The sequence below is a fragment of the Pan troglodytes genome, chromosome 11 (assembly GCF_028858775.2).
Source record: "Pan troglodytes isolate AG18354 chromosome 11, NHGRI_mPanTro3-v2.0_pri, whole genome shotgun sequence".
Lineage (NCBI taxonomy): Eukaryota > Metazoa > Chordata > Mammalia > Primates > Hominidae > Pan > Pan troglodytes.
The window spans coordinates 103,091,418-103,118,039 of NC_072409.2; the positions used below are offsets into that span (position 1 = coordinate 103,091,418).

General features: G+C 37.7%; 1 protein-coding gene and 1 long non-coding RNA gene across 4 annotated transcripts in view; one reads left to right on the top strand and one right to left on the bottom strand.

Moving 5' to 3' along the window:
• LURAP1L (leucine rich adaptor protein 1 like) overlaps window positions 1-19,957 on the bottom strand; it is a 48,477-nt gene extending 28,520 nt beyond the window's left edge. The window contains exon 1 of the mRNA XM_001145863.5: window positions 18,891-19,957. Within this exon, the coding sequence (XP_001145863.1) occupies window positions 18,891-19,202 (312 nt within the window). The 5' untranslated portion in view covers window positions 19,203-19,957. The remainder of the gene's footprint in view (window positions 1-18,890) is intronic.
• Window positions 1-26,622, top strand: part of LOC134807687 (uncharacterized) — a 179,477-nt gene that overhangs the window by 20,990 nt on the left and 131,865 nt on the right. For 2 of the 3 annotated variants that reach the window (XR_010148769.1, XR_010148767.1), the window contains exon 2: window positions 2,842-2,990. This is a non-coding gene — a long non-coding RNA (uncharacterized LOC134807687). Of the gene's footprint in view, window positions 1-2,841; window positions 2,991-14,576; window positions 18,996-26,622 lie in introns of those variants that run through there. The other variant, XR_010148768.1, reaches the window with a different exon arrangement.

The following is a 26,622-nucleotide window of genomic DNA, read 5'->3' on the forward strand; positions in this document are numbered from 1 at the left end:
TAGTCAATTGCTTCACTGAATATGTGTTCCACCTTTTACAAAATTAGTCTCTTATAATCCCACTTGTATATGTAAATTGTAACATTGTTGGAAAGGAGGGCAATAAAAGAAACATGGCTGTTGAGTAACCAAACAAGTCCAAAAAATGCCTAGCAGGAAAGACAGGACATGCATCGGTCTAATTCTATAAGGTTAAGTCATGGACAACAAATATAAGTACACTGATAAGTATCACCTTCATTAAGTGATAACCTAAATCATATCAAAACAGACATCTAAGAAAAATGGTTGTTTTATATTAAACATATTGGTATAGAAAATCTAGATTTCATTTCTCTGTGGTATAAGGTTGCCCTGAAGCAGAATGCACATTGGTAGACGGGGTGGTAACTTTATTTTATAATTTCTCAGGCTACTGAAGGATGATAATTGGAGGGAAGGGGATGAGACAGAGTAGGGGAAATTTCAAGATCTACTTCTAAATCATTATAAGTTTGACCCCTACTAAGGTGACATGCAATCTGGGTTAATCAGCATGGGCCCAGTGACTACCAAAATCGTCCTTCTTATGTTCTAGTTTGTTTTTCCAGACTGACAAAAACACATATATAGAGACCATAAATCTCTTAGTTATTCTAAGTTTCTTCTCACATAATTATTCCGGCATCTTCAAACTAATTTTTAGTAACTTCCAAATAAGGAATAATTGGAACTAGTACTACATTACAAAGCAAACACAAAATCAAATTTAAAAAGAAGCACAAATATAAATAGTAAAATTCTGTTTCACTTCTCAGGGTTGTCAGGGTCAGGATTCCTGAAAAACACGAATCATAGCCAGATTCAAGAAAAAACAAGTGGATATTTTTCAAGAGTCAATTTAATATGTGGATTTCACTACTAAATATAATCCCCAAAAAGAGTTTGTATGAATTTTTAAAAAGTAAATCTAATGTCGTTTATGGTAATAGTGATAGCATAGTTTGATTCTTCACTTCCTTGACAAAGCAACTATAACATCAGGGAGAAGGCCATTATTAATAGACACATTTATTGGACAAATACTCTATCCTAGCAAATATATGCTGCAAATATTGTATTTAAATGTATGCTGCAAATGTTACATTCATTATTTAATCATTGTACCCTCATAACTTCAGGACTGAGGAGAGAAGATGTGGCACACATCAAAGTGCTTTGTACACTATGCAAAATATGTACGATGCAAAATAATGTCTCACAGGAGAAATCTTTTTTTTTAGACAAAAGTGCTAAGAAATTATTTATTTTTCCTGTGTCTTTCATTCTCACTTTCCTCTTCTAATAAAACTGGTTCTCAGAATTCTTGCTTCCATACAGCTATTGCAAGGCAATTGTTTTGTTACTTCATCTAACATTCAAAATATATTTACTAAATACCATGTATAGTCCCAAACCTCCCAGCTACTATTTTATATTTTCATATGGGTCAGAAGCTCTGGCTGAAAAGATGATTTGTGAGAACTGAATTTCTGGCATTAATCCAATAGAAAGGTGAGAAATTAAAGGCACGTTCTTCTAATCAACCCTCCTATGCTTTAGGCAGACCCACTTGTATTATCTACCTGAATACTGGCCTCAGGTATGTTTCTGATTTAAGGGAGGTGACCACTTGCAGAGCTCTGTTGAAAAATATTCCTAGGACAGGTCTGAAGTCAGCAGAAATAAAGTGACATAAGTCATTAATTGTGGCATTAATTGTGTGACAACAGTGTACACACGATGGACGAAGGACATTTATGCCCCACAACTGTTCTTTTGGAGGAGGGGAATGACCACTGAATTATTTTGAGGAACAGCGATACCATGTGCAAATTTCTTAAGAAAGTTGAAAAATGTTTAAGAAAAAGTGTGTGTGTGTGTGTGTGTGTGTGTAAAAAGAAGGGAGGAGGGCAGGAGGGAGAGAGAAGGAGAGAGAAAGGAGGGAGGGGGAGAATGAGAAAGGTCAATATAAAATGTTTACATTTGGGGGAATCTGGATAAGGGATATATAGCGACTTTTGGTACTCTTTTGCAATTTTTACGTAAAGTCTGGAATTATTTCAAAACAAAAATTTTAAAATGCCTGCCACTTAGTAGGAAATCCTCCTCTGGATGATATAAATAAAAAATACTGAGATTAAACCAACAATATTGTATGTACTGTAGCTTCTTGCAAGGTGGTAAAATGGATGCCTTTGGGAAAATGGGTATTTAAAAGGTTCACGTAGAGACAAAAAATTTTAGGGGGAAACCCACACAGCTGCTGGTTCTGTTGCAAAACTAGAATATGTGGTAGCCATTTTTCATATTTTGGATCTGTTTTCAAATCACAAAGAGAAAAACAGGTCGATTCCTTAGAATTCATTATAATTCTGGAATCCTATAATGAACACTCAAGAAACCTACTCTTCCTCATTCCATTCATCCATCTTACTTATGTGAACACTGCTGATATGATGTTCACTATAAGCTTGCTAACAACTGCTTCAGACACCTCAGGTACAATGTGCCCAAGTCACATTTCAATCAGAAGTTGCCAAGTCTATACTGAGGGCTGTACCAAGGATAGTCAGGGAATTAATGCCCTAGTGATTAATGCTACTTAGGTAATAAATTAGGCTACCAAATTAAATGTCTATTTATTTTCAGTTAAAACCACACAGACTTTACCATTTGTCAATATGTGTAATATACAATGCTACAAATAATGTTTTTTTTTCTTGTAAGTTCTTTCTTCTAATCCTAAAACTTCAAAACCTCATTTAGAATAGTAAAAGAAGATGCCAAAAACTAACATGTACATATTCTTTGTGCACTTAGGGATGAAAAAAAAAAAAAAAAAACTACTGCCTTTCATTTCTCTACTCTTCCGACAACGCCGAGAACAATGGTTCCTGAGAGTGACAATATCTGAGGAAAGAGCAGGTCCTGCAACCAACGAGAAATTCTCCTGCAGCATTTCAAAGCAGGTAGTAAATCTCCTTTTCTTTTATTTTCTTTATTTTTTTCTTTTTAGTGAATCGCTACAGTAATAGACAGGGGAAATATATTTTAGTCTTTCTTTAACCAGGAACCTAAGTTCCAGATGACTGAGTTTGGCTGGTGAGATGCAGAGGAGGCATTGGGTTTGTATGATCCACTACAAAAAAGCAAATGTTGCTAGTGTAGTCCAAACACAAAAAAATAGAAGCAGGATTAAGGAATACTTTAATTCAGTAATTAAATAAATGCTTAGTCCCTCAATAATTGGCCAGGCATTAAGGACATATAAGCATTGATTAGTCACAGCTCTGTCCTAAGGTGATTATGGTGCAGGAGAAAAAGATAGTGAGCAATATTATTAACCAAGATAAGAGAGGGAGCCTAAAATTTGGCACAATACGAAAGTGACAGATGAAGTCATGTATAGAGAATTTTGTCCACAGACTTTCACTCTTTGGAAATCTTTAGCCCCAGAGACTTAAAAATATTTTTTTAAAATAACATGACTTAACTGCAGAAAGATTTTTGTCAATGCATAAAATTTACTTTACCATAAGTCATTAAGTTTTACAGTGTGACTAAAATCACCAATCTAAGTGATAAAATTAAGTTATACTTGGTGGCTTCTTGTGTATTTTTTTTTCTTTTGATTCTAGCTATATTTCTTTTTTTTTTTTTTATACTTTAAGTTTTAGGGTACATGTGCACATTGTGCAGGTTAGTTACATATGTATACATGTGCCATGCTGGTGCGCTGCACCCACTAACTCGTCATCTAGCATTAGGTATATCTCCCAGTGCTATCCCTCCCCCCTCCCCCCACCCCACCACAGTCCCCAGAGTGTGATATTCCCCTTCCTGTGTCCATGTGATCTCATTGTTCAATTCCCACCTATGAGTGAGAATATGCAGTGTTTGGTTTTTTGTTCTTGCGATAGTTTACTGAGAATGATGATTTCCAATTTCATCCATGTCCCTACAAAGGACACGAACTCATCATTTTTTATGGCTGCATAGTATTCCATGGTGTATATGTGCCACATTTTCTTAATCCAGACTATCATTGTTGGACATTTGGGTTGGTTCCAAGTCTTTGCTATTGTGAATAATGCCGCAATAAACATACGTGTGCATGTGTCTTTATAGCAGCATGATTTATAGTCATTTGGGTATATACCCAGTAATGGGATGGCTGGGTCAAATGGTATTTCTAGTTCTAGATCCCTGAGGAATCGCCACACTGACTTCCACAATGGTTGAACTAGTTTACAGTCCCACCAACAGTGTAAAAGTGTTCCTATTTCTCCACATCCTCTCCAGCACCTGTTGTTTCCTGACTTTTTAATGATTGCCATTCTGACTGGTGTGAGATGGTATCTCATTGTGGTTTTGATTTGCATTTCTCTGATGGCCAGTGATGATGAGCATTTTTTCATGTGTTTTTTGGCTGCATAAATGTCTTCTTTTGAGAAGTGTCTGTTCATGTCCTTCGCCCACTTTTTGATGGGGTTGTTTGTTTTTTTCTTGTAAATTTGTTGGAGTTCATTGTAGATTCTGGATATTAGCCCTTTGTCAGATGAGTAGGTTGTGAAAATTTTCTCCCATTTTGTAGGTTGCCTGTTCACTCTGATGGTAGTTTCTTTTGCTGTGCAGAAGCTCTTTAGTTTAATTAGATCCCATTTGTCAATTTTGTCTTTTGGTGCCATTGCTTTTGGTGTTTTGGACATGAAGTCCTTGCCCATGCCTATGTCCTGAATGGTAATGCCTAGGTTTTCTTCTAGGGTTTTTATGGTTTTAGGTCTAACTTTTAAATCTTTAATCCATCTTGAATTGATTTTTGTATAAGGGGTAAGGAAGGGATCCAGTTTCAGCTTTCTACATATGGCTAGCCAGTTTTCCCAGCACCATTTATTAAATAGGGAATCCTTTCCCCATTGCTTGTTTTTCTCAGGTCTGTGTTGTGTATTATTATTTATTTGCAATACAATTTTGCGTCACATTAACAAATTGTATAAGACTAAAGTATGGTCTCAGATTCTTGTCCGTGGTTCCTGCATAATCCTAAAAACGGCTTTATCTGTAGTCTTAATTGATTTGTAATCTTTTCTGCTCTCTGGGCAAAGACTATTTCTTTTCTAAAAACCTATATGAACATCTATCTGAGTCCTATTTTATTCACCTATTTCTGGTAAGAAGCATCAGGCTCCCATATGCCCTATGAAGAAACTGTAGAATGGTTTGTAAATATTTCTTAAAGTAGTTGTCAACTCCCTTGCCTTCCTATGATAGACCTGTCCATATAGCATTAGCCAATATGACTAAAATCATAGAGTCAATTGGTTATTAATTCACCTGATTCTATAAAGAGAGGACATTCTGAACCTTAAATGGCTAAATCTTACTTGGGCACTAATCACTCCAGGTGCTGCATCTGTGCAGGGGCGCTCAATACCAAATTTAGGGACTCCGACGTAGCATGTTCAGGAAAACAAGTTATTTGTATATTGTCATTCACCCTTCTATGAAATAGGATAAAAGGAAGAAAGAGAAAAGGTAGAAAAAATTCTGGTCTCATCTTTTCCTGAGCCAAAGAGATAAACCACTAATCAAACGTGAAGAGCAAAAACACTAATGCTTAATAAGTTACTATTTAGCAGACAGAATCTCAGCTACTTTACGCATATCATCTCATTATTTAAATTAAGTGCTTAAAAGCACATCTCGAGAAAAACACAGAGTTGTGGTTCCTTGAATTATACTCTACCTTATTCCAAAGCCCAACATTTTAATTTTTATTGTATCTATTTATCTATCAATATTTTTTCTTTTCTTTTCTTTTTTTGGGGGGGGTTGCTGGGGGAGGCAGGATCTCACTCTCACTCTGTCGGCATCTAACCTGGAATGCAGTGGTGCGATCATGGCTCACTGTCATCTTGGACTACTGGGCTCCAGAGATCCTCCTGACCCTGCCTCCTGAGAAGCTGGGACTAAGGCAAATGCCACTGCACTCAGCTTATTAAAAAATATATAGATAGATAGATAGATATAGGGTCTCGCTTTGTTGCCCAGGCTGGTCTTGAACTCCTGACCTCAAAATAGTTTTTCTTACCAAACTGTAATATGTAATTAGTATAGAGAAACTGGACAAAATAAAGGAGCTTAAGAAAAAGAAAGTAACCTATAACCCTAACCTTATCATTCAATGATATCACTGTTAACATTATAGGGTATTTCATTCGAGCTTTTTGTTCTATGCTTTATACATCCATAATAACCATTCTCTCTGTTCCATAAATAAATTTACAACATAATTTTAATAGCTACATAAATTTCTATCATATTCACATAAACAACATATTTGCCATTATTGGCCATTTAGGTCATTGCAGTTTTCTTAATTATACATTATACCGAATGTATACACTAACTACATTTTTGTACCGATTTATTATTATTTCTATAGGATAAATTTCTACATTGTTACTGGCACCAGAATTGCCAAATTAAGGAGTATATTTTTTATTTTTCTTTTTTTAAAAATATAGTGTCAGTTTAACTTTAAAGGTGTTTTTGAATGTATACTTCTAGCAGTAGTGCAGAAGAGTGCCCATTTATCTCCATCCTTGCCAAGGCAAGGCATCATCATTCTTTTTTCATTTTGCAACAAACACTTGAAAGTCTTTTATTTTAGTCATATACATACAAACCTATGAGAAACACATTGAGCTTTTCTTTTCTTTTCTTTTCTTTTCTTTTCTTTTCTTTCTTTCTTTCTTTCTTCTTCTTTTTCTTTCTTTCCTTCCTTCCTTCTTTCTTTCTTTTTTGTTTCGCTCTGTCACCAAGGCTGGAAAGCACTGGTGCCACGTTGGTTCATTGCAACCTCTGCCTCCTGGGTTCATGCAATTCTCCTGCTTCAGCCTCCTGAGTAGCTGAGATTACAGGCACCTACCACCACACCCGGCTAATTTTTGTATTTTTAGCAGAGACGGGGTTTCACCATGTTGGCCAGGTTGGTCTTGAATTCCTGACTTCTAGTGAATCTACCTGCCTCAACCCCCAAAGTGCTGGGATTACAGGCGTGAACCACTGCGTCTGGCTGAGCTTTCTATGTTTTTAATACTCGACAAAGCTTCCATCATAAATTATGAACGTATGACTTTCAGGCACACACAGTGAAGTATTTTTTGTCCCATGGTGAATGATTATGGAATTGTCTTTTGAGGAACAACTGGAATGCCAATTAACAAATATACTGAATAGATGTATCTGAAAATGAAATGGTGTGCCTTGGGAGCCAGAGAAGTGCTCATTGATGAAGAAGTTCAACCAAAGGTTGATGATCAACTGGCTAGGATGAGAGTAGAGAATTTGTCTGGATAACCTCTCAAGTTTCTTTCTATGCTATGGTCCTATGATGCTCTTGCCTGTTTCTGGAGATTACTGACTCTGTCTTTTTGCCTCATCAGCTGCAATTTTTTTATACTAATAGACTAACTCTCTCTGAATGGTGTCCTTTGCCAACAATCTATTCAAAGTCACAGCATTTTAAGTTGTGCTTTGAAGCCAAGTGCATATATATACATATACGTATATACCTATACAAATGGCTGTGTCATGAACTTCTCAGAATTTCAATTTTAAAATTTAAACCTACACAATTATATGTCTATCATTACAGCTAAGGTATAGATAAAACTAGGTATGGTTGTATGCATTTAGAACATTTCCAGGAAGGTACACAAGACATCATAGAATCATCTCTAGGGAATAGGAATTGGAAAGAGGAATGTGAAGAACTTTTATCCTCTACTTTAAATACTTTTGTACTCTTTGCATGTTTTAGTAATAATATGTATCATTTTAATAATGAGATGTAACAGTTCACTGTTACAGATGCTTGTGTCAAAATCTTTTTGTGAATTTACTAAGGTGGGTATAAACATAACAACTTTATTCTGCTCACCAAAAATAGAGAAAAATCTGAAACTGCCAAATGAAATGATGGGTCCAATTGTATCAGGAGACAAGTAAATTCTTATCTCACTCTTGCCCTGATTCTATGCTTTCCCAATCATTTAACTTTCCATGTTGTGGGCCAGCAAAGAGAGGTCACATTAGTTATATATTATAGTTCTAGTTTTACACATCACTCTTTCATAAGAGCCTATTTGAGAGATGTTATGTCTTCAGTTGAGGAATCAAATATTCTGGTGATGTCTGATCTCTAAGAACAGAATCTGTTTTGTTATCATGAGCATCCCAGATGAGCAAATCTAAGAAGATTTTTATCATAAGTAAATCTAAGATGATTTTGAGCTATACAGACTTAAGGCACAAGGGTTTATATATATATATATATATGTATGTCATATATATATATATGTCATATATATACATGTTAGCCATTTAATCTAATTTTAGAGGGTTCATTAATATTATTCTCAGAAAAACAATCACTGAATTACATTAAAAATGATGTGTAATTGAAGTTCAGTCCAGTTTGAAGGCTTTTAATTTTTTTATATTGAAGAATGCAATGTTCTGATTAAGTCAGATCTCTGTAAACAGAATCTGCTTTAGAAAAGAACTATTAAGTGTTTGAATAATCACTTATAAAAAATGAAGTAATTACCTTTTCTATATAATTAGCAACTAGTTGGGGTTTGTATAGGAGAAGTGACAGAATAAGATAAAATTTGACTAGATAAGAATTTCTTAAGCTCTGTCAGTAATTTGCTTATATTATCTAACACTCCATAGTGTCTACCTCATAAGTGGGTGAGGCATGAGAATGAAATGACATAATACTTGAAAAGTGTTTGAAATACTGTGTGTCATATTGTAATCATCTAATAAATGCCAGGTAATATAAAAATATTATGTAAAATAAGAAAAATGATATCCAAACATATCAACATTATGTCTGTATATAAAATGCAAATATATGCAGGCAAAGACATGAAAAAAGATCTGAGAGAAGTGGAGCAAGACGGCTGAATAGAACCCTCCAGCAATTGTCACCCCCACAGAAACATCAAGTTGAACAACTATCTAAACAAGAAAGTACCTTCATAAGAACCAAGTATCAGGTGAACAATCATAGTACCCGGTTTTAACATCATATCAAGGAAGAAGGCACTGAAGAGGGCAGAAAAGACTCTTGTATTGCTTACACAGCCCCTCCTCCATCTCCTAGCAGTGCAGCACTGCAGAGAGAGAATATCTGTGTGCTTGAGGGAGGGAGAATACAGTGATTATGGGACTTTGCATTGGAACTCAGTGCTAACTGTCACAGTGCAAAGCAATACAGGGCAGAATTCAGCTAGCTCCCACACTGGAAGCATTCAGATTGGACCTAGCTAGAGGGGAATTTTCTACGCCAGAAGTCAGCATTTGAGTTCTGACTAGCATCAACACTGCAGGCTAAAGTGCTCTGGGGTCATAAATAAACTTGAAAGGTAGCCTAGGCCTTTCAAGGAGGAAAGTTCCCAGGCAAGTTCTGGTACTGTGCTGGGCTCAGAGCCAGTAGACTTAGGGTGTACAGGACCTAGTGAGACATCAGCTGGGCCAGCCGAGGGAGTGCTTGTGTCACCCCCTCCCCCAGCCCCAGACAGTGCAGCTAGCAGTTTTGGCAGAGACACCTTCTGTTTGAAAAGAGGGGAGAGTAAAGAGGACTTTGCCTTGTAACTTAAATACTAGCTCAACCATAGTAAAATAAAACACCAAGCAGAGTCCTGAAGCCCCCATGCCAGGCCCTAGCTCCCGGACAACAGACGTTTCTAGACACACCCTGGGCCAGAAGGGAACCCGCTGCCCTGAAGGGAGATAACCAGGCCTGGCAAGATTCACCATAAGGTGAAAAAGAGCCTTTGGGCCTTGAGTAAACATCAGTGGTAGCCAGGCAGTACTTGCCATGGGCCTAGGGCAGTGGTGGCCATGAGGAGAAACTCCTTCTGCTTGAGGAAATAAGAGAGGAGAGTAAAAAAGACTTTGACTCAGAATTTGGGTATCAGCTCAGCTACAGTAAAATAAAGCACCAAATAGATTCTAGATTCCTAAAGTTCCTGACTCCAGACCCTCCCTCCCAGACAGCATTTCTACACCCACCCTGGGCCAGAAGGGAACTCACCACCTTGAAGGGAAAAATACAAGTTTAGAATGATTCACCACCTGCCGACTAAAGAGCCCTTGGGCCTTAAATAAACATCAGTGGTGACCAGGCAATAGTTGCCACAGGCCTTGGGTGACATCAAGTACTGTGTTGGCTTTAGGTCTGACTCAGCACAGTTGCAGTAGTGGTGGCCATAGAGGTGCTCGTGTCACCCCTCCTCCAATTCTAGGAAGCTCAGCACAGAGAGAAACTTGTTTGTTTGGGGTAAAGTAAGAGAACAAGAGTCTCTATTTGGTAATCCAGGGAATTCTGTCATATAGTACCCCACACCACCAAAGTGCTACCTCTGTTAGTCTGCAAGAGTCATACTATTATTGGGCTTGGGCAGATATGGCTGCAATAGGCAAATACTTAGACCTGAACACTCAATTTTCTTTAAATACTTCTTTAAAGCCTTCCCAAGAAGGGCAGGTACAAGCAAGCCCAGACTATGAAGACTACAATAAATACCTCACTTGTCAACACCCAGACATTGATGAACACTCAGAAGCATCAAGATCATTTAGGAAAACATGACCTCACCAAATGAACTAAATAAGGGCACCAGTAACCAATCCCAGAGTGACAGAGATATGTGACCTTTCAGACAGATAACTCAAAATAGCTGGTTTGGGAAGCTAAACAAATCAAGATAACAGAGAGAAAGAATTCAGAATCCTATCCATAATGAAAATGTAAAATGAAATGTAAATTAGATTGAAATAATTTTTAAAAATCAAGCTGAAATTCTGGAGCTAAACAATTGAATTGACATACTGAAGAATGCATTCGAGTCTCTCAACAGAACTGATCAAGGAGAAGAAAGAATTAGTGAGCTTGAAGACATGCTAATTGAAAATATACAGTGAGGGAGACAAAATAAAAGAATAAAAAAGAATGAAGCATGCAAAATTATTAAAAAAAAAAAAAAAAAAGCCCAGGACCTCATAGCTTCATTGCTGAATTTTACCAAACATTTAAAGAAGAACAATCCTACCCAAACTATTCCAAAAAGCAGAGGAGGGAATACTTGTAAACTCATTCTATTAGGCCAGTATTACCCTGATATCAAAATGAAACAAAGACGTATCAAAAAAAGAGAAAGTATAGGCCAATATCACTGATAAACATTGATGCAAAAATCCAAAACAAAATAATAGTGAACCTAATTCAACAACACATTAAGATAATCATTCATCATGACCAAGTGGAATTTATCCCAGGGATGCAAGGACTGTTCAACATATGCAAATCCACCAATGTGATACATCATATCAATAGAATGAAGGAATAAACCATATGATAATTTCAGTTGATACTGGAAAAGCATTTGATAAAATTTGGCATCTCTTTATGATAAAAACTCAAAAAACTGGGTATAGAAAGAATCTACCACTGCACAATAGAAGCCGTATAAACAGACCTACAGCTGGTATCATACTGAAAGAGGAAAAACTGAAAGGCTTTCTTCTAAGGTCTGGAAATAATGAGGATGCCCACTTCATCACTGTTTATCAGCATAGTACTGGAAGTCCTAGATAGAGCAATCAGACAAGAAAAAGAAATAAAGGGCATCCAAATTGGGAAGAAAAAAAGTCAAATTATTCTTATTTACAAATGATATAATCTTACATATGGAAAAACCTGAAGACTCCACCAAGAAATCATTAGAACCGATAAGTTGAGTAAAGTTGTAGGATACAAAATTAACATAAAAATCAGTAGCATTTCTATATGCCAACGGCAAACAATCTGAAAAAGCAATCAAGAAGTAATCCCATTTAAAATAACTGCAAATAAAATTAAATACCTAGGATTTAACTAAAGAAGTAAAAGATCTCTACAATGAATACTATAAAATACTGATGCAAGAAATTGAATAAGACACAAAAAGATGAAAAGATATTCCATGTTCATGGATTGGAAGGTCAACATTTTTTAAATGTTCATACTACTCAAAGCAATCTACAGATTCAATGTAATCCTTATCAAAATACCAGTAACATTCCTCACAGAAATAGAAAAAAAATCCTAAAATTTATATGGGATCAGAAAAGAACCTGAATAGCCAAAGTCATCCAGAGCAAAAAGAACAAAACTGACTTCAAATTATACTACAGAGTTATAGTAACCAAAACAGCATGATACTGGCATAAAAACAGACACACTGAGCAATGGAACAAAATGGAGAACTGACAAACAAATTCACATACCTACAGTGAACTCATTTTTCACAAAGATGCCAAGAACATACACTGGAGAAAAGATAGTCTCTTCAATAAATGGTACTGGCAAAACTACATATCCATATGCAGAAGAATGAAACTAGACCCCTATCTCTTGCCATATACAAAATCTAATCAAAGACTTACATCTAAAACATAAAAGTACCAAAAGAAGACATTGGGGAAACTCTCTATAACATTGCTCTGGACAAGGACTTCTTGAGGAATATCCCATAAGCATAGGCAACCGAAGCAAAAATGGAAAAATGGGATCACATCAAGTTAAAAACTTCTGCACAGCAAAGGAAACAACCAACAAAGTGGAGAGACAACCCATGAAATGGGAGAAAATATTTGCAAACTACCCATCTGACAAGGAATTAATTGGCAGAATACATAAGTAGCTCAAACAACTCAGTAGGAAAAATATCTAATAATCTGATTAAAAAATAGACAAAAGGTCTGAATAGACATTTCTCAAAAGACATCCAAATGACAATCAGGTATATTCAAAAGTGCTCAACATAATTGATCACCAGAGAAATGCAAATCAAAACTACAATGAAATATTATCTCACCCCAGTTATAATGGCTTTTATCCAAACAACAAACACTACTTAATGCCGGTGAGGATATGAACAAAAGGGAACCCTTGTACACTGTTGGTGGGAATGTACATTAGCATAGCCACTATGGAGAACAGTTTCGAGATTCCTTAAAAAAATAAAATTAGAACTAATATATAATCCAGCAATCCCACTACTAGGTATATACTCAGGAGAAAGAAATCAATATATCAAATAGATATCTTCACTCCTGTGTCTATTGCAGCACTATTCACAATAGCTAAGATTTACAAGCAACCTGTGTCCATCAAGAGACAAACGGATAAAGAAAATGTTGTACGTACGCACAATAGAGTACTAATCAGCCAGAAGAAAAGAATTAGAATCTGTCATTTGCAACAACATGGATGGAAGTGGAGGATTTCGTGACAAGTGAAATAAGTCAGGCACAGAAAGACAAACTTGGCGTGGTCTCACTTATTTGTGGGAGCTAAAAATGAAAACAGTTGAACTCATGGAGCTAGGAAGTAGAATGATGGTTACCAGAGGCTGTGAAGGGGTAGCGAGCTGGGGGGAAGTGGAATGGTTAATGGATACATCAATATAGTTAGAAAGAATTAATAAGAGCTAACGTTTGATAGTACAACAGGGTGACTACAGTCAACAATAATTTATTGTACATTTAAAAATAACTAAAAGGGGCCGGGCACAGTGGCTCACACCTGTAATCCCAGCACTTTAGGAGGCCGAGGCAGGCAGATCACCTGAGGTCAGGAGTTCCAGACCAGCCTGACCAACATGGAGAAACCCCATTTCTACTAAAAATACAAAATTAGCCGGGCGTAGTGGCACATGCCTGTAATCCCAGCTACTCGGGAGGCTGAGGCAGGAGAATCGCTTGAACCTAGGAGGCAGAGGTTGCGGTGAGCTGGGATTGAGCCATTGCACTCCAGCCTGGGCAACAAGAGTGAAACTCCATCTCAAATAATAAAACTACTACTAATAATAATAACTAAAAGAGTATATTTGGAATGTTTGTAACACAAAGATATGATAAATGGCTGAGCTCATGGATTAAACAAACAAACAAAATGTCAGAAGTATTTCCTCTGGAGTATAGAGTAAAATGGGGAGGAGTAAGATTAAGTGAACTTTTCTTCTTATTTATACAATTTATTACTGTATTATTGGAAGTTTTACAATGAGAAACATTTATTTTTTTTAAAAAAAGAAACAATATTTTTAAAGGAATGCCAAAAGATCCATTGGTAGATATGTGATGAAATTACTATAAAAATGTTCGTTCACTGTAAATGGGCACATTTCGTAGTGCATCGATATAGTATAGTTTGGGATTACTTTGGATCAAGCAGATAGCCAGGCTCACAGTGGTTCTTGTTTGAATAACAGGCTGGGAATCATAGTTAATTAATCTCTGTAAGCCATAGTTTCCTTATCTGTAAAATGAAATAATACTGTCCTAGTTATATCTCAACATCCACCACAGTGTTTAGCCCCTTTTTAAGAAAATGAATAATTCAGGTTTAATTTAGAGGTCTAAGATCGAGACTTTTGAAATGTACACCTGAAAATATAACCTCGTTTTTTTCCTTGTGAATTCTATGAGTGCAGTTTACATGAGCACAATTCAGATGGATGTGTTTTCAACCACACACCTGGCAAGTCACCACACAGTGCTGTGCAACTGATATCATTTGAGAAGAAGAGGATAACTGAGTTCCTGTTGGAAGAACAGCAATTTGAAAGTACTGCTTAAATGAACACAAGATGGTGTCAGGATTCCAAGTTTCTAGTTCTTTCTAGGGAGTTGCCTAAGGTCTAAGTTTTATCCTGAACAGAATCTCTTGGGGAACTAAAATGCTACCAATGAAAAGCTCTTGATACTCCTACATCATGAATATTATTGAGCTCTAAAACTTGAACTGGTCGTGTCAGGAGAACCTTTAACTGCTCATGGCAATTCTTGTGGACTGAGAGGAACTACTACTGGAGATCTTGGTGATGGTGGCCAAAAGGAAAGGGTATGATTATGATTGCTGGGAAGCAGATGGCTTTTGAATATGTTCATCCAAATCCTAAGCCAGAGACTGTGTTTAGTGCTTGTTCCTCCTGGGAAGGCTTATGGTAAACAAAAATACAGTTTAACATGTTTAATGTTTTGAAATTCTGGGAGAAGAATAGAAATATTCATTTGTTCCTAGGTGTCCACATGAGCATGGAGGTATTCTAAAGTGTAAGAAGTGACAGCATAGGCATGGTTAAAATCTCAGATTCTGACCTCATCCTGTCTCCTCCACTTACTACCTTCAGCATTAGCTCAATAAACCTCAATGCTTTGTCTATAAGATTATGGTGACAATTACATTTAGTTAAAAGATTATAAAGTTTCGGCCGGACACGGTGGCTCACGCCTGTAATCCCAGCACTTTGGGAGGCCATGGTGGATCACGAGGTCAGGAGATAGAGACCATCCTGGCTAACACGGTGAAACCCCTTCTCTACTAAAAATACAAAAAATTAGCCGGGCGTGATTGCAGGTGCCTGTAGTCCCAGCTACTTGGGAGGCTGAGGCAGGAGAATGGCCTGAACCTGGGAGGCGGAGCTTGCAGTGAGCCGAGATCGCTCCACTGCACTCCAGCCTGGGCGATAGGGCGAGACTCCGTCTCAAAAAAAAAAAAAAAAAAAAAAAGATTATAAGATTTCAACGGGATAATACATATAAAATGTTTAACTAGCACACTGTCTTACACATAGTAAAGTCTCACCAAAGTAACCAAATATAGTAGTACACCCTTATCTATGGCTTTGCTTTTAGATACCTACAGTCAACTGCAGTCTGAAAATATTATAGTATTTTGAGAGAGAGAGAATGAGAGAGAAAGAGAGAGACATTCACATAGCAATACACTGTTTTATTTTATTGTTAGTTATTATTGTTAATCTCTTACTGTGACTGATTTATAAATTAAACTTTATAATAGGTACGTACGCATAGGACTAAACAGTCTATATAGGCTTTGGTACTATCCACAGTTTCAAGCATCCATTGGAGGTCTTGGAACATATCTCCCATGGATAAGGTGGGCTACTGTATTGGTTTAAGTTCCTCAGATTTCCTGGACTACCTGACATTAGGCTCTACAATTCTTTCATACATGCTACTTCAATAAGCAGCATGCTTAGCACATAGCATGTGTTTAATAAAAGTTAAATTTAAAATAAAAATCAAGATTTCCAGTTGAACTGAAGCTAGGGAAACCTACACATATTTTGTGTGTTAGTTTGTTTGGAAACATCGTCTCTACAGAGGGTATCCGATGACATGGGAGACGCCATGATAGAGTCAGTCTGGTGGAGAAGATATCTAGGCCTTCATCAGTCCCAAATCCACATTATCCATGTAGGGCTGCTTTTGTAAGATCAACGGAACCCATGTCATTGATGTAATGCTCATTACTGCCAGCATCCTTACTGTTTTTGAATATCTATGTAATAGTTGTTTTTCTTATATTATTTCACTGAATTCTTAAAATGCCTTAATGGAGATGCTCTTATTCCTATGTTAACAAGAAAGCTGAGTCTCAAAGTGGTTCTATAACTTGTTCAGTGCCACACACTAGTGAGTGAAAAAGCCATGACTAGAATGAGGGCCACAGAGAGCGGGACAAGCATTTTTGCCGGGGAAGATAAGCTAAATGTCTCCCTAGACAGGCAGCCCTACATCCTATTGGGTCTTATTGATATCCTGACTTGCTCTAGACTTGTCTGAAACCCTGGTTTATCTGGCTTCAAAGCTTACGACGCTTCCACCAGACCAGAGGACCATCATTTGAGTAGTGATGAAATATTCTCCAAAAAACAACAACAAATGCGACAAATTATCAGGGACCTTAGAGACTCTCAACATGAATCCCAGTTTCAGAAATTGTGTCTCAAAAAAGTAAAGTCTTAATAAATATTAGGTTGGTGCAAAAGTAGTTGTGGTTGCCATTAAAAGCAATGGCAAAACAGCAATTACTTTTCCACCAACCTATAAAAAAAGACTAATTGTGATTCATCACTACAATAGAAGGTAAAATGTATACTCATGTTACCATGGGAATAAACATCATCAGTTTAAAAATTCTCACAAAACTTGTGACTTCTCTACAGGACAGCATGGTTGTGCATCCTAAGTGGAACGTAATTATTTTTGTCAGAAAATGATCTTCACATACATACCAATCATTCCTTGGGACAGGGTGGGGTTCATCGGGTTTTGGAAATGTTACTGTTTTCAAGTTATATATAAATACTCTAAATTGTGTCTGAGTGTCCAACAAAATGACAGTATTATCTTTGATGTGCTATCAGTGAGCTACTGAGAAAGAAAATGTGTTTCAACAAGATTTATTTATTAGATTAAGTGAATATATTAACATTCCATGGGCAAAATTACAGAAGACATGGTTAGGAATAAAATTTCCTCATCTCCTTGATGTCTTCGTCCCTCATATTAAGTCCTTAATTTGCAGAGTTAGCAACATTCTTAATTCCTTGTACAAGAAATTTTCTTGTGGAAAATAGTTTTACCTGTTAGTCTCCACACGTATGTCTGATCTTTGTGATACAGTATCAGGCATCCCCTGACCTGTTGGTTTGTCATCTTTTCCATTTTATCTTTTCATCTATTTTGCAAACTCATCAAGATGACTTCCACTTTCCAGCTTCTCCATTATGTACCTAAGGGTTGTCCTTAAATTTTTGTCCAACCTAAAAAATAACAATCACTAAATGATAGAACTCTATAATAACTAAACGATAGAATGATAGAAATGATTTCCAGCATTCCTGTCGGAGTGATAGAAATCTCCTAGCCTACTTTGAAGCAAATCAAAAGCAACTTGGAAGTTAATTTAATGAAATTATTTTCTCTTTTTGAGGCCCACTGTTGCAACTTTCCTTATCTCCAAGCTAGTAGAAAATGCTGTTGCTTTGTGATCGTTTTTTTCAAAGGACTTAGGGAGGGATCATTTTCTCTAACCAGCTCATCAAATTCACAGAGGTCTACAGAAGTGAAGTGACGTGCCCAAGAGCTCATGGCAAGTATATAGTGTCTTAGTCTAAATACATCCAGAATGAGTATTCCTAGACCTTGTACTTATCTCATTGTCCCATGCTCAGGCAAACGTTTGCAAACAGCAGGGAAAACAACTGCAGATTGAGACTTGAGGGAGAAGGGTGGGAGATGGTCCTTAGCAGATCCCTGGGCCTGGGGATCACCTGCTCCCTGGGATCAAAATAGTGAAACAAGCTATTCATAAGTACATCAAGGACGAGTGGGCCATTGTTTTCAGAACCAGCTGTGGAGAATCTGCTCGACAGTGGCCTTGGAACAGCTGCGGCTGCTGCACCAAGAAGGGAGGGCAGGAGGGCGGAGCGGTACTGGTGGAAGGGTGAGCTAGGAGGAAAGGCTGCAAGGACCCTGCCACGCCACCTCCCGGCAAAACAGGAAGTATTTTTGCAGTAAGTGCATTGGACTGAGCCACCTTTTGAACCTACCCGAAGTGTTAACAGCGCACAGCAGGCCTTAGATGGGTGCAATAACTGCAAACTCTCAACGGGCTGGTGCCTAAGAGGCTACGGGCTGGCAGCTAAATAGAGCCCGGCGCAGTGACTCGGCGTTGTCCGAAAGTACACAGAGTGGAGCCAGCCGACTGTGCTGTCTTTGCAAACCGTGACCGAGCAAAGTCCGCGGTAAACAAGCCTCGCAGCAGCTGCCTCCGGATGAGCGCCCCCTGCTCATTCCTCCACCCAGCATTTCCCACGCGCCCAGCGCTCCGCTCTGCAGCCGCTGCCGTCCTCTCTCCCAGCCCCATTCTCAGATCGCCCCATCTTTTGGCCCAGCCCAGGTCCCAGCCCCCGCGGCTGGCGCACCACACTCACCATCTCTTGCCTGAGGAGGTGAAGCTTGGTTTCTAGCCTCTCCAGGGCGCTAGAGTGGCTACCTCGTGGGGAGCCAGAGGTTGGGGAGGACGCAGAGGAGGACGACAAGGAGGGAGGGAAGCTGCAGTAGCTGCTGCTGCTACTGCAGCCGCCGCCGCCGCCGCCACCACCACCGCTCCCCCCGCAGGGGTCCCTGTCCCTTTCCCTGGGAACCGGCTCCTCCCCACGGAGAGAGCGCACTAGACTCTCGGGTACTTTGCGCCCCAGCTTCAGCTCGATGTCTCTGAGGTCTGGCAGCGGGCTGTCTTCCATGACTTTTCCGGAACGGCGATAATAGTAATAAAACGCAGCAGATGAGAGGCAGCCACGGCTTCGAAGGCTGCTGCGAAATCAGCAGACCTCTCCGGCGGCCAGGGTCTCTATCCTCCGCCGCTCCGGTGTACCGTCCTTTCCATAACCGCCTATGCGGTATCAGCCCTGAAATCCGCACAGGACGCGGGGGGTCGCAGCTGCAGTTCCCAGTCCGCTGCGACTCCTCCGACACTAAGATGATCAAGATCTCCTCATTCTCTCTCTTTTTGGCCACCTCACTGCAAAGTTGAGTTCACTGATATTGCAGACAGAGGGGGAATAAAGAGGGGGAAGTAGTGAAAGAAAGGAGAGGGAAATTAAATCTGTTTTAGCTTGACCAAGGGAAAATTTTCACATTATAAAACCGTCCGTTCACATCCCTGCGCCGCTCACTGACTGCCCATCTGGGACTACGCGACACAAAATAATGATGCAGCCAGAAACGATGTCCTGGGTCGTTTCATTTTTCAGCCATATGCCTCCAAGCTTTCGGGATATCCTGGATTGTCAGAAATAATCTCTGGTCAGTGAAAGAGGAGTTCGGTCGTGTGCATGGACCCATAAAAAAGAGCTAGTTAGCTTAGCAGGAGTTTAACGGCTTCCTTGATGCAGCAAAAATGTCCTTCTTCCCATTTAGGCTGTTTGATCCAAGTCATTGTGTTCCTCTGAGCCTCGGAAACTTTAAACTCCGCTGGCAGGTGGACCAAACCAGGACCAACCCTTCTACCGTATATCACAGACAAGAAGAGCAACCGGAATTTTCCCAACCCTGTCGCTAGTAGCAGAGTTTCAAAGCCCTGCTTTAGTTAGGAATACCAGTTGATTTTTCAGTTTTCCTGACTAGCTACAACCTTTAAAACAGGTTTTAAAATGAGAGATAGAGGAATGACTTTATATTTCGTGTCTTCGTTTCCCATCTCTCTACCTTCCTCAAAGGAAAAACAAACAGAAAACCTCTCTTTAGAAGACTTTCCTAATAATTTTATTCTAATAAAAAGAGTGAAACAATTTCATCAAAAGTTCAATGGAAATGTACAATCAAAATTAATTATCCTACCAACTGTTACAGTATGCAAACAAAAGTGAAAAATTAAATAGCCAGAATAACTTACATGACTGCTGAGATAGCAGTGAAATTTTAAGAACAAGCAATTGCTGAGATACTTACTTTTATTTTAATTACGGAAGAAAAAATATTGGGAATAACTATTTAAAATGTTGTCTTCTTTGATAATTTATCTATAAATTAATTTATAGATTTTTTTCAACTATACAAATTGTACAATTAATTGTATAGTTGAACAGTTGTACAATTCATTAATTTGTACAATTGTACAATTCATTAATCTGAAATACTTCTACCAAGTAAGTTATTATGAGCTACATGGATTACAGATCTGAATCAGCATTGAGTTTGTGTCAAAAATGTTTAAGTAGAGGATACTAATTTCAATCCAGTAAACTACAATTTTTGATTTCCATTGAAATATTTCAAAGTATGTGCCCCTCTATTTCTGTGACATATAAGTATTTGTGTTCCTGGTCACTCCGAGGCTCCATTTCCAGAGACATCATTCAGGTTTTACACTTGTAGGAACATAGGTATATACATCTCAGAGTTTGTTTTTATCATATCTGACTCTAGGAAACCTTATACATAGAGGAAATATACGCATTCTAAATGAAATATTTCATGTCAGGGAAAAAATGCTGAACTTTCTATCAACATGCCAGAAATTTGCATGCTATTTCTCCCTTTTAAAAAGAAATGAAGAAAATAGTTATAAGTTAGATGACCCATTTCAAAGTTAGAACTACCACTTACAGAATCAAGGGAAAACAAGACCAAATCCCAGCTAACTGATAAAACTACATGCTTGGTCCTAAATTTGGAAAAACACAAGCTCGTTGCATAAGAATTGCACTGTGGCATGTAATTATGAAAGGCTTGTGTTTCAGTCAAGAACAGTTTATTATTACAAAACCCTTACAAAGCTCAGCATAAGGCTGGCTAAGTGCAGTTTATAGATGAAATATCTAGCTAGAAATTGGTCAGTAAAAAACAAATGTCAAATTATCGTGTGTCAATATAGAAAAATGGGACACCTCTTCTGCTATGAATCACAGACTGCAAAATCAGTATTTGAGGCTGAGGATAATTTAATATATATGTATATGTATGTATATATGTATATAGTTTTTTAAAGAAGTCTGCAGGAGAAACTCCTCTGAGAGTAAAAGTGTGATGTATATATGCAAAGTAACTTTGTTCCAGTGAAATATAAAAAAATGTAAACTTTTGAAGGAAAGCTTAGTATGTGAAGCTTTAAATTTTTTTTCGGTTAAATGCCTATTGACATTTTAGTTTAAAATGAAGACATTTTGAATGATGCTTTAGCTAGTTTTCAGAATATATTAAAATCATTGAATGTTTATGGATCTATAATAGATTGTTGTTAATGCTACCATAACTGCTTTATGTGGTTTAATCTGAGGACATTTCTTACTCAAACTATTTGAAAACTTTTTTTTTTTTACTTTGGTTCTTGAGCATGTTTTTTGTTTGTTTGTTTTCAAGATTCTCAAGAAACTGAGTCAGCCTGGGCAATATAGCGAGACCCCACCTCTTCAAAAAATTTAAAAATTAGCCAAGCATGGTGGCATGCACTTGTAGTCTTAGCTAAGGGGTTAGGGGTGAGGGAGTGAGGCCAGAAGATTGCTTGAGTCCAGGGGTTCGGGGTTGCAGTAAGCTATTATCAAGCCACTGCCCTTTAGTCTTTGAGACAGAGTGAGAAACTGCCTCAAAAAACAAAAACAAAAATAAAAACAATAAACATACAAAAATGCCCACAAACAACAAGGACAAAAATGTGTGAGATGTTTTACCAATTGCTCTTAGCCTGAGAAGTTAATTACATCTTGAGTTGGGGAATCAGTTGAGAAGACTTTGCAGTAATGAGTCCAGGATGGGGGCTGGGGGTAGCAGTGAATTCAGCAACAACTGGGAGAGGGAACATAGGGAGAACTAAGAAAGACAGAGGGAAAAATTCTTGAATCATATCACTCTTAGTAGCACTCCCTCACTGCTCCTACTTTTCTGGTCCATCTCCAACTACCTCTGTTTCTTTCATTAGTAGCATTTGCCATGCCAACAACCACCTAAACTCACAGTGTTTCTCCAAGTCTAATAATACATTGCAGAGTAAAATTGTAAAAATGGTTATTGTATTGTTTTTATTTGTGATGTAATTTTTTATACTTCATTATATGCTTCCTTTTAAGACCACCATATGTATGAGCTGGATTTGCCTTTTTTTTTCTATTCAAAATGCATAAAGAATCTAAGAATGAATGTTAAACTATGCAGGACTTTAAGAGACTGAGTTTCTTCCCTAGTTATGTTGTGTACACGGAAAAGGAAAGGGAGCCTCTTATTTATCATTAAAAAGAAAGAAAAACTAGTGGCTAATTAAATAGGAACGTTGTTGGACTCAGATGACAGGTTTTGAAAGAATGCCTCAGTCACAACAGACTGATGTGATGCACGCTTCACCCATTCCACACTTAGAACATTTCCTGATTTGAGACACGATACTCACAGCAAGAGTAGACTCAACAACGCTTCATGTAGTGTGGGTAACACCACTCCTTAATCTGTTGCTGGCATTGTGGTTAAAAGAAGAAACACCTTCCACCTTCTTTCTGGCACTGATTGCAAGTTTGCAGCATTCCCAACTCTTGCTGTCACAGAGCTCAAGGCCTAGGACAGGGTCTCTTACCTGAGACTCCACTCCCCACAGTGCAGAATAATATCAAGCAGCCAACAGCCTCAAATTATGCCTAAGAATTTTAGGAAGTCACTATTTAATAAGTATCAGGTTCTTTCATTGTTTGTTTTTAAATGTGTAGAGCTGCTGCTTCTACAAATATTTTTGTTCAGTTTATATGCATAACAAGGAAGATGTTATAGCAAAGCTAAAGAATGTTGACCCTATCCATATACAGTGGAATTATATATCTGCTAAAGTTACTAAGGTTTTATCATGCTTATTTATAGAGTCATTTAATTTACCTATAATTTTGTAGCTGGCTTGGGTCTGTTTTACTATGTGAAATCATCTACTTATTACCAACTTGAACCACTTGTACATGAAAATGCTATATATATTACTATATCTCTATATATTTCTAACAATCAATCTATCTGAAATGTCTCTCTCTAAGGTGTACAGACCCTTTAAATAATCTCTGATTGAAATCTAATTAATATTTATAATCAGAGCTAAACACTTCCCTGAGGATTTAGCAGACAATACTAAAAGTAGGTCACCAGGATCTAAGTCTTCCTTATCCCCTCTTCACAATCCCGGTCAAATCTCTCTGCCTTCATTATTTGTAATAGCATCCTTTATTTGCTTTTTCTTGCTATCCTGAGCTCTAACTTCCTGCTGAAAGGTACAATGCAGGGCCAAGAAAAGAGATCTCTCCAGCTAACTTTTTTCTGTTCTTCTACAGCCATCCCAATTTGGCCTATAGAATGGACTTTATAGCATTTCAATGCTGTGCTGGTTTATGTTTATAACCAACTCTCTGAAAATATAAAAATAAGTGATTTGTAGCTTTTAGCAACATTCATGGTGTAAATACTCTCATTATGGCTGATATCAAGCTACCAATGTGAGATGTGAGTTGGGAAAGGATGGGAATTAGTTCATCATTACATAATGTTTCCACTATACGGGTAAAACACATGTAAATAACCTCAAAAGCATCAAGAGTAGTAAGCACAGAGAGTAGTAAAATGTATTTAAGTAATTAGGAAGTGATGAGTTTTAATCATTTATTACCTTTGTTTTTGTTTTCCTATATTAAAACTTATACAATGTAATTTTTAAAAAAATGGCTGTGTTTAGCAACCAGCTTGCAAAATTCTCAAAAATTTAACAATTGTCTCCTGCAAACTGGGATTGGTTGGCACCAGGACACCTGTGTTTCATAAAAATCATTGGAGGGCGATCATTAATTATAGTTAAGAAAGAAAATAAAAACACAAAGCCAGAAAACGTAGTGCAGTTTTAAGTCTAAGGGTTAGGCAAAGCCATAATTAGGAATATGAGTCCCAAGGTCAGAAAGCAGGAAGACTAGTGAACTTGTGAAACGTGTATGTTAGTTTCCTAGGGTTGCCATAACAAAGTACCATGCAACAGCAATTTAGTGTCTTATAGTTCTGTAGGTTAGAAGTCCAAAATCAAGATGTGGGCAGGTCCATGCTCCCTCCAAAGCGTCTAGGGAAGGATTCCTCCTTGCCTCTTCCAGCTTCTGGGAGGCCCAGCATTCCTTGGCTTGTGCTCGCATATCTCCAATCGCTGCCTCTGTCTTTACATGGCTATTTTACCTCTGTGTCTGTGTCTAAATTTCTGTCTTCTTACACGCACACCCACCATATTGAAGTAATTTAGCAAATTATAACTGCAACAACCCCCTTCCCCATATAAGGTTACATTCTGAGGTACCATAGGGTCAGGATTTCAGGATATCTTTTGTGGGAGACAGACTTCAAATCATAACACTGTAGAGTGATGTGGGGTCTTGGAGGTGTAGTTTAGACATGAGGCTGTGAATAATATGAGATAACTGGAATCTTCTTTTTGTTTCATACTTTTCTTTTTATTTGGCAGAGGTATAAAGGTGGCCAAAGACCAGGTGCGGTGACTCAGGCCTGTAATCCCAGCACTTTAAGAGGCTGAGGCAGGCTGATCACAAAGTCAAGAGATCGAGACCATCCTGACCAACATGGTGAAACCCCGTCTCTACTAAAAATACAAAAATCAGCTGGGCGTGGTGGCACACACCTGTAGTCCCGGCTACTCGGGAGGCTGAGGCAGGAGAATTGCTTGAACCCGGGAGGCGGAGCTTGCAGTGAGCCAAGATCGTGCCACTGCACTCCAGCCTGGTGACAGAGCAAGACTCCATTAAAAACAACAACAACAACAACAACAAAAAAAACCAGCCAAGAACACTTAAAGTCACTGCAAAGAATAGATGCAAACTTACTTAATCACAAAAAAAGTATTAAAAACGACAGGCTACTTTACATCACTCCATACGATTACTTATAAATTAGGTAATAACCGCTGTTAGCCTTTTTTAAAAAGTATGATTTTATGGGCTAGAAAACTAATGACAGATACATCCGTATTTTGCCATCCAGTGGCATAATCATAGACATAATTCTTACAACCCACCTTTGATATCTTTCACCAAATACATTGATGATGTTTAAAATTGTATTTGAGATGGCACCCACAATTATAGTATAATCAGTGAAGTAAAGATAAAAAGTCCTAAAGAAATACTCCATTTCTATGTCCTAGCTTAGAAGCAATCCTCTGAACTTTGATTTTAAAAGGATGTAACAGATTTTTTTGAAGTATTGTTATCATAAATGTAACACAGAGGCTATGCAATTGAAACTGTAACCCTATTGAATGTAGAAAAAAAGCAGTGAGGACTACTCACACAGAGGATGGTGTCTAAGAGGTTTAGAGGGAGCTATGTTATTCCACTATGGTTTTGACCTCAGGATTCGACACATGCTATAAAATTCCCTCTCGAATGTCATGATTTTGTGATCAGTATGCTTTTCTGACAGCGTCTTGTGAATATATCATTTCTTTTCTATATTTTAGGCTCCTAGCTTCTCCTTATCCTTGGTTCTATAGGCTTGGAAGGATGAGTAGAACTTCTTTTCAGAAGGCCTGGAAGAAAGAGAACGAGGAATAAAAATTTTTATGCATTTTTCCATTTTAAAAAGAACACAAAAATTCTATGCAAAGACATACATGAATTAGCTGACATTATTTGGTAGTTAAAACTCAAGAACCCTCCATATTAGAACTGTAGATCCTAGTCTTACAGCTTAAGAGCATTAGTCTACATTTGAAAATTAGCCTTCTTAAGCTATTAACTAGCCTCGTTCTCTGCGTTTGTGTATGTATGTGATTTTCTTTCAGAAGTATGCATGATTCAATGAGAATACTTTGTGATCATGAGACATATTGAGTATATGCATCTTATATAAAAGATAAATACTGTAATTAGGTCCTGAAAATATTAAGGAAGATAGTTACTGGTCATATTCACTTGATAAATCAACAGGGGCCTTTTTATAATCAGAAAACACTTTCACATCAGAGTAGCATAAATCACTATGATAAAATAATGTGGGAGAAACTGAAAAAGTACTGGCTACAAGGGAAGCTGCTATGTATTGAGCACAATTTTATGAAAGGTTGTATTGAGCACTATTTTGTACTGCTTAATTCTCATAACAACCCAGGAAAATGAATGTGATGAAACTCTCTAATAAGTTGCCTCTGAA